Genomic DNA, 9,685 nt, shown 5'->3' with positions numbered 1-9,685 from the left:
TTCTAATGTTAACCCGACATATATATATATATATATATATATATATATATATATAATAATAATAATAATAATAATAATAATAATAATAAGTCAAACTTGCTCGAGCCTGCTTGAATCTCTGTATCATTGTATCATAATGTGAGAACTTTCACAAGCCTAAATCCTGGCAGTCTGACGATCGAGAATATTGCTATCGGAAGAATCGCTCTCATCCGTAAACAAGATATTTCCAAGGATTGCGTTATAATTTTCTTAGCGGCTAACCATCGAATATTCGTCAAACGACATAATTTCGCACACGGCGAACCTTATAACGTACACCTTTTTGGCGTATTATTTTTCCCACTTTTTTTTTTTTTTTTATTAACGTGGAGGAAATCCGCACGGACACCAGGTCGCTTCTGGGAAAAAGCGGCGTGGTAGTGGCAGACGCCAACGGACTAAAGCCTCCACGATGACCGTCCCGGCAGCGATCTAGAGGGGCCCGGGAACTGGTGTGAGGGATACACCCCCTCCGCGCTCAATACACCCCCTAATGGAGCGATATGCGGCCACGTCACACCGCGCCTCGTCGCCGGAGCCGCCGTGCCAGACAGTCCGGTTCCCCTGCCGGGCTGATTTGCTGCCCCGGGGCGCTGAGTTGCCAGCGCCTAAGTTTGCACCCCACCGGGGGGCGCGACGGACCTAGCGCGCCTCACCGAAGCGCTTCCATGGCCTCTGCCGCGCCCTCGCCGGTCAATTCTCTCAGGGTGAGAGTATTATTTTTCCCACTGCTGCGTGTGAAACCCCTATTGGACAAACTGTTCTTTGCAATACATCGATGGATAAATACGCGCACAAACACGCAATACGTGCAATAGAATGCTCGAGGTCAATTTTGTGATCCTCTTTTTCAACAGATCTTCGCAAATCCGAAGGTGTAGAATTACCTCCCAAAGACATAAGATGACAACAAACACTTTCTTGACACACTGTATAACATTGAGGTATCCAGTTTTGCCACATACAATTTTGTCATTGTCACGTTTGACTTTGTTCATTGTAAAGTCAAATTTGCACACTCCATCTGTGAAATAGTACGAAGAAATCATAGTGACTTGTATTCCTTATGATATCATGATGCCACATAATTTATAATACAATACAATAATTCGCGAACAGATCGCGAACAGTTAGGTTATTAAACTTATGTTCTTTCATTGAAGACATCGATGGACGCTGTGTTCCAGAAATCGCCAATCACACTTGGCGAAGCATAATAGTAATTTACAATAACAAATACTTAAGAATGCCTAATTTTGTTAAACATAGGGTTCAATTTACAATTATGTAAATATTACTTCTTGAAAGTAACTTCTTAATCAATTTTAACAAATTTTGTAAAAATAAATCGCGTAAAATTTTGTAAAAATTTGTATTAAGCCAATTGCCAACCGAACATGTTCAAATTGTATTTTTTTCAAAACGGGACCTTAAGCTAAAAAGCTTTATTTCACATATTCGACTTGTTCTTGTATGTGGTATCAGCACCTAGTCGGATGCCCGCGTTATGCAGGACACCTTGATGGCGTTGAACGCAACGATTCAAATTGAACTGAAAAGTCGTTATGTTTTCAGAGGACTTGTGTGTAGAGGATGGTTGATCGTGAGATTTATTAGACAAGATTGCTCGTTGTTGAAACCTTCAAGTATATTTTCAAATGATTAAATAAATAATTATAGATAATGTTCGCAAAGACGGTAGATACTCGTAGATACTGATCCATAACTCTCGTGAACTCTTTACGATTGCGTCCGTTTAAACTGGTATAGTATAAACAGATCGGGGGAGAGTCGGAGAATTCAAATTCGTCTTTGTTCGACGGTTCGACGGTAACGTAACGGCGACATTGTTTTGCCCGGAGTTTATTTATTAATATATTATGTATGTCCTCACGATCTTGATACTCCGAAGCAAAAAAACAACAACATGATTTGAAATGTTCTCTAGCTCATGTACCGCTACGTGTACTTTCAAGGAGCAAAACTGACACAGTTCCGCTTGTGACGCGAGACGGAGATTATCGTTTCACTTGCTTTAACGCATTTTTGCCATTGAAAGACACTAATTTCTGTGACTTGCTTTATTTCTGTTATAAATCTCTCTTTATATTTAAAATTTTATAGTTTTTCTGCAAACGTAAAAGGTAAGTAAATATTAATAAATATTATAATAATATAATATAATGCTATATAATAATATTAATAAATACTTTGCTATTTACTTATTTTATTTCCATTAAGGTATATTGTATTTTTCATTGCATTACTTTCATTTTTATTTAGTGTAATAATAAACGCATACGTTAATATTCATTGGCATTAGTGTAATTGTAAGCTTCATTGTAAATTTAATAAAATTTATAAGAACGGAATTATTAAAAGGGTATATATGTGTAATTAAACTAGATTCTATTCTGAATGTTACCTCATTATTTTATTATTGTTTCATATATATATATATATTTTTAATTTACATGTGCTTCTAAGTTAATAGAACTAAACACATGTGTATGTATTAATTGCTATATACGTCATAATTTCAACCATAATATTAAATTATGGTATGTATTATTAAAAAGTATAGTTTAATGTATATATTAAATATATATCATTTATTCGTAGATTTTAAATATGGATACTGGATCAAAGAAGGAGATTAAAGAAATGATTACCAAAGATATATCGAATATACATAATTATTCCTTGGATGTTAAAAAATATATTAACAACCAGCTTGAAGACACTCTGGATTATTTACATGGTTTAAGTGCTGAAATACCACAATCAGTCCCTGGCCCTTCAACTACAAAGAGGCCGAAAGTTTTGAAGAAAAAAGGTTATCGCCGTAAAGAGACTATCCCAGAAAATGATATTATCAATACTGACAATACAGTAACAGATTCAGCAGTACATGATAAAACAGAAAATAAAGATGTAAAAACTGGGGATGTGCTGGAAACAACAATTGACCGAACAAAAAGAAAGGCTGCAATAAAAGCTGCAATTAATATTAAAAAGCAGCAGTCAATGTCACTTGTTACAAAATTACGAAGGCTAACTCTTGATGATGACAGCAATGTAAATGTTTGTGTCATATTATGATGAAATTTAATACTTTTAATCTTACCCCATATCTTATGTTACTAATCAATACTAACCCTTATATGTAGTACCCAATAATGTTCGATATCGGTTAATTAATGCGTCAAAATCTAATTGCTTATACAATTGTATGTACATTGTGTATATAAATACTACTATAACGTTGTTAAATATATTCTAAATTTTTAGAGGAAACGTGGAGGCCGACCTAAAAAAAAGGAAAGTGCTAGAAGTAGTTCAGATGAAAAAAACACAAAAGGTCCTACAAAACATAGTAAAACAAAAAAGAATGTTTTAAGCGAAACAATTTCAAAAGAAGATGCAAAACAGCCAGAAAGGATTGAACCATTAAAGTCTTCAATGACAACAAGAGATAGTAATATAAAGAGAACTTTTTCACGGAGTGAAAACACGAAGGGTAAATATTCTAATATTATTGATGATACAGTAATTCCATCAGCAAGAAATGATATTGAAGATCCTTCAATGTGCGAGGATGCACTTGAGAAATTTACTTCTCTTATGAATTCCACGATGGACATCAATTCTACTTATACGCAGAAGATGATGGACGCTACCGCAATTGTAGAACCTTTATCACCAATAAAATCAAACGAAACGGTAGTAATTAATAAAAACTTGGCTAGTAGTATAGGAAAAAATAATGAACCTAAATTTACATCACGGTCGCCAATAACTCTGCAGGAGGAGGTTCAGCAGCTGAATCAAGCGATTGGACTCACCGAGTTCGAAGAATTATTCGCAGAAGATGAGCAATCCCGTGAAAGGGAAATGTCTAATAGAAACATGACGAAACAGGACATTCAAAATGAAATGAAGAAAAATGTGCCCGTAAGAAGGAGAATCGAGGCCTTTGAAAAAGAAAAAATTTCAGAAAAAGCCATTGTTCAAAAACTGGCACGAAGATCTGTCGAAAAAGCAAAAAAATCTTATTAGCGAAACAAAAGAAGGAGACTCAGATGATGACATCGCAGGTAACATTACAAACAGTATCAAAGTATTCTTCTGTTATAAAAACACAAGCTATTATTCATTCGATATTTTATCCAAAATATAGCTCCAAACAGTAAGGTCCACTTCTGTTTTGCACAGTAAACCTGACGACGACACATCGGACGATGAAGCCAGACCAAGGCGTACAATTCCACATTAGGCGCAATGTAAGCGTTGTTTTACTTAATGAGTTAATAAACATTATAATGCACGGAGTACTCGAATTTTTATCAATTTTAGCATACATACGCGAAAATGAACTTGCAATGCAACGATAAATTCCGAAGAAAGCAGTCTATAAATTCTTTGATAGAAGAATGTGCACACCAGATTTAACTGAAATGTTTGAAAATATAGATAGGAATAGATTACAACGCACGTCCAGTGCAATATGGAAGACACCACCGCGTTATTCCATGATGGAAAACGAATAGAAGTTATAATTTGTTAAACTGAATGTTGTTGATTTCAAATTGTGCCTTAGAGCAGGAATACTTGCCATACCTTGCGTGTAATATAAAAATGATGTTACATTGCAACTATCGTTAAAAGATGTATGTGTTCTTAAAATATACCAATGAACGTAAGACTATTTCACTTTTTATATTTTAGAATGATCATAGGCATATATTACTTTTATTATATCATATAATCAAATTTTACCATTTTTTCTTATTTATATGTATCTTCTTAAGAATTAATAAATAAACTCGCTTTCTCGCTTTCTCGCTTCATTTAGCGAATAGTTCTTACGGTATATGATGCATATTACGTTACGAAGGAAAGAAAAGACTTGTATCATGAGTATTTCTGGAATATGTTCAAGGACTGAACGGTAATTGCAAAAGAAATAAGGTAATACGAAATTTATCGGTAATATGAAATTTAGCATATACGCGTAGTTAGGAAAGTTATTTTCTTTTTATCGTACGATTCGGTCCGTCCTATCCGCCACAGTCCGAAAACTATATTTTCTGAAACTGTATTTAAAGATAATATCTTCCGTAGAAAATGACAAAACCGAAACAATGTTTTTTTCTCCTTTCGTATCTGATTAATAAATAATCTCGTATAAAGATATATTATACGTTTTTGTGTGTGTGTGTGCGTGTGTGTGTTTGAACGATATCGCAAATTTCTTCGCATCTTGGATAAATATTTGGTCACTGTGATTTACAATACTCGATTTACAAAGTAACCATGGTAGTTTTTAGTAGGTATTAAGATTAAGCGATTTGGAACGAATTAACGACGAATTGGAGGTAACGTTTAAGCGATAGCGTTTTTCACGAGAAATCAGCGTATTATAAATTTGCGTCTGTTGAAAGACGTAGCAACGTGTTGCCTGGACATACGTAATTAACGGTATTGACGCATCCAGAGTATCACGCGCATCCACGTTCTGTAACGGACAAAGAACGGAATTTCGTATAATAATTTTTGTTTTCCCTTGCTCGGTGCATTATATCGTGTTGCATGATCGCCGAGTTACAAACAAAAGATACGAGTACGAAGCGCGTTTATGTTTCCGCGCGAAGGTCGATCGATGGTTCTGCGGGACCGGAAGTGAACGGGATGAATAATGTACGCGCTCACAAACTCTAAGTCGGACTCTTTGTTAATAAAACGCCTAATATTCACTGACCGTAAGGCGTTACTCTTTTCGTCGATGAGATCGCAAGAAAGAATGAGTTTCCGTCCCGATGATGCCACAGAGGGAAACCATAATGGGGTGTGTCTAAGGACATGAGGATTCGTCGAGGATAACCTTCGTTTATCAAGTAAGGGAAATTGGCGTTGCTGATAATTGGTCAATCTCCATATCGGTGGTTAGAAAAAAATGCTAGCCGCTCTCGAAGGAAAGTTGCTAGTGGGAGACGCCGCTCGTTGAAAAATATGTCTCCCCTATCTTCCCGTAGTTGGGACAAAGACTGTTTGTCTGTTTGAAGGACTTTAGTTAACTAAACCTTAAGATTTATAACGGGCCCTCGAGCTAGCCGAACATGTACTGCGGAGACGCATCGACATCTGGCAATCATCTTACTCGAAGAATAGGGTCTGCGTGTGACGAGCCACGGGACAGAAACCGTTGGAATGTTTACTGTCGCGTGTCGCCACGAATATTTCTTTTAAGGAGAGCTATAGAATTACTCCATACCTTTGTTAGGCAAAGCGTTCATCCCGTGACCGCGGCTACGTTCGGCAACTGACTGTCGCCTCGAGCCCAAGCTCACTATCACCAATCTCGAACAATTACAATCGGATTGAATAACTACAATTGTTCAGTTACAGCTATAGTAGACTCTAGGTTACAATGTTGCGGGATTATCCAAAATTCCAAAGGCTCCGGTGTTCTTTCATCTCCGACATATTTATGTGACACAGGTATATTCGTGTCGATACTTGTCTATTTCTACCGAATATTAATATACATATTTATAAGTACCACGAGTATATTCTCATATGTACATGTTTCAACTAACTATTAAAAAACTAATTATTATAATCGCGATGTGCGAGAAGACCTATCCTGAACTAATAAATAAAGATTTGAGAAAAATGTTACTACTCACGAGTTTAAAAAATATCCGCGGTCATTATGCTCGCAAAAAGTTCTACGTAATACAACCCCACGCCGATTCGCATCTTTCTATCCTATCACACGATTGAGTGACCGGAGGAACAGAAATGCATGCGACTCACCGTTAGGAGGAACAGAGGAACAGAAGCGTTACGCCATCGAACTGCCGTGCTATGCCAGCAGAACAAAACACGATGAATGACTGCTGATTATTTGGAAAGCTGGAGATAATGAAAAATGCAAGTTTATTGAATTTGTAACTTTGCTAATAATAAGGATTGAAATGCTAATAAACTTCGATAGGTACAAAAACTGAAACTCTGATATGAAAGTTTAAAATCCAGAATAATTTCTGAAATATGTTAGTTATTTGTTTTACACTTCGATATTAAGGCTTTAACTAACACTCTTTTTATTTTAATAGAAGAATAACCCGAGAAGATCCTAACCTCCCAAGTTTTTAATCAAATTGTATTCCTTAATTAATAGCGTTCAAAGCAAAATATACAAAATATACAAAATATACAAAATATACAAAATATACAAAATATACAAAATATACAAAATATACAAAATATACAAAATATACAAAATATACAGAATAGACATAATTAAAGTACGATATGTAAAGATACTTACGTTCTTGGCTTCTGAGCCACTGTTAGAACATTCCCAAAGAAGACGGAAAAGTTGAAGCTGTGATATGTCTACAACAAAACATAAGATATCGATTATATCGTTAATACATAATGTTACGTCCGGTGACTCTGTACACAAACCAGGCCCCAATCCGCGGGCAACATGACAGCCAGTTGTCTACGCATCGTTACTGCGTACCCTCAATAGTCTTCAGGACCCACCATAAATCTAGGCATTTTCATAGTTCTTTTATTTCAAGTGTTCCTTAAATTTATTGTCTACTATGGAATGATACGGGAAAGTTGGTTTTTCTCACGTTCGGTGTCTCCGGCTAGCAACTTTCTCTCCGGGGCGGTTAGAACATTTCCTTGCCCACCAACCTTTTTCTCATCCAATCAGAAGCAATGACTATTGCCCTCACTTTCCTAGTCAAAACTGTCATCAACAAATCCGATGGTCCCGTGCGCTAGACACACCCATCGCTAGCTTTCCTCCGCCGTAGTGTCACGACCGGCATACTTCAAATCCGACGGACTGACGATAGAGATAGAGATAAAGATGTGGCGGCACTCGGCGACAATGTATATCGCTGAAGTGCCTAATGAACCATCAACATCCCAACGGTCCTTCCACCGAAGGTTCTAGAAGAAAGAGCACGTGGCAACGATCGCGGACGCCTAGCAAATGCATAGACGGTGGGGATGTTGAGGGATGACAAAAGAAAGTAATCGAATCCGATCGAAAGTAAAATCGTAAGAGTCAGTCTTAGAAAGTCACGCCTAGAGTTCGGAAGTAGATTGTAAAGTGTATTGATGTTAGAAAAAAAATAAAGTTTTCTTTTTTTTATTTTTTACCTCAAATTCCTTTTTTATTTTGTTATTTTACGTGACAATAGCATTGTCACCGAACTTTACTGATTTTCCATCTTTAGAACAGTCGACATCTCTTGACCGGGTTTCCACCCTTAGATCAGTCACCTACTTCACTTATGTATACGCACCAGCCCAACTATCTTCTCTACAAAATTGTTGGAATAAAGTGCGAATTGTAAACCGTTATCTCAGTGTAATACTTCATATAACCACCTCTATTGTCCTAACCGAAATAGGGAATCGATCATTTCATTTGCGTGAATCATACCACGAATGTTCGTTATTAGAACACGAAACATAGTTAACACACAACGGTCGCGTGTTATAAATATCCGAAAATATTTCCAAGAATTCAAAAGTTCACAACTAAAAGAATGCTTAAAGAATGCTAGAGAAACGCGCGCGAAGTCTTGCTTTGAAGTATTTCAGTCTATTTGCGCGCCACCTCTATGAAAAAGACACAAGTTACAAAGTTGCAATATATGACGGAAACTATAGCAAATTCACGTAATATAGAAAAATAATTTGAATTCGATATACCAATACCTAGTGTGTTACAATACCTATCGATATAGTTAAAGCTATTATTGTTAAGATTTCTATGTTTCAAACTGTCTACACGAAGCTATCGTTAAATTATCAAGGATTCTACATTATGAATTACATTGAAACAATAAAATAATTTGTTACAAGTTCGTTTGAAATAAGAGAATGATTTCATATATTTGAATGAAAAAAAGTGATTTGTTTAATCGTATTTACTTTCATTTTAATATTCCAAATAATTACGAAACGATCTATTATGAAATATGTATCAAGTATATTTTAAAGTAGACATAAATTGTATATCAAATGTTACCCATGCTCGAATAAAAAGGCAATAGAACCGTTCATACACAGCTGTCTTAGTTAAAATAAATTAAACGTTACCAGATTTCCATGAAAATTCATCAGACTGATCGTTGATCGTCGTTGCGTCCATATATTAATATTCCTGTTACTTCTATATTATCCCTGCCATCGATCGATAACCTGCACAAAAACAAACTAGAAATGTATAAAATAATTACATGAAAATACGATCAAACGATTAATAACGATTTTATTACGAAAGCTTACGATACAAGCTACCGGTAACAGTATCATTTTGTAAATAGACGATTAAAGAGAGATACAAACAAAAAATTTCAGAAAACCACCTAATTTCATTATCTGAATGTTCGACAAATCGTTAAATAAACGTGGATTGATTAAACGATATTAATAACGAGATATAAACGATAGTAAAAAATATAGTAATGACAGTAATGAAGAAGTGACGCCGCTAATAGGTTAGAATAGGTTACAAACCTGACGCAACGTGATCCATGTTATCGATAGAAAAGAAGACGACTGAATGGACTCGTCGCACCTTAGTTTCGCTGAGCAGCTTCCA

At 35.8% G+C, this 9,685-nt stretch overlaps 1 protein-coding gene and 1 long non-coding RNA gene across 2 annotated transcripts; both read left to right on the top strand.

The window, feature by feature from the left end:
• Window positions 1-2,673: 2,673 nt before the first annotated feature.
• Window positions 2,674-3,144, top strand: LOC117215362. Its single transcript, XM_033461725.1, has one exon. It carries the CDS (start codon window positions 2,674-2,676, stop codon window positions 3,142-3,144), a length of 471 nt encoding a protein of 156 aa, XP_033317616.1.
• A 530-nt stretch (window positions 3,145-3,674) lies between these two features.
• On the top strand, window positions 3,675-4,776 carry LOC117215363. Its single transcript, XR_004489082.1, has 4 exons — window positions 3,675-3,765; window positions 3,850-4,139; window positions 4,223-4,325; window positions 4,399-4,776. It is a non-coding gene; the product is annotated as an uncharacterized LOC117215363 (long non-coding RNA).
• Window positions 4,777-9,685: the final 4,909 nt, after the last annotated feature.

The sequence above is a fragment of the Bombus bifarius genome, unplaced genomic scaffold (genome assembly GCF_011952205.1).
Source record: "Bombus bifarius isolate JDL3187 unplaced genomic scaffold, Bbif_JDL3187 scf7180000009556_frag, whole genome shotgun sequence".
Classification (NCBI taxonomy): domain Eukaryota; kingdom Metazoa; phylum Arthropoda; class Insecta; order Hymenoptera; family Apidae; genus Bombus; species Bombus bifarius.
This window is presented reverse-complemented; position numbering and strand designations above follow the sequence as displayed.

Excerpts from the sequence above, each read along its gene's own strand:
- LOC117215362 (XM_033461725.1), top strand. The coding sequence starts at position 2,674 with ATGGATACTGGATCAAAGAAGGAGATTAAAGAAATGATTACCAAAGAT.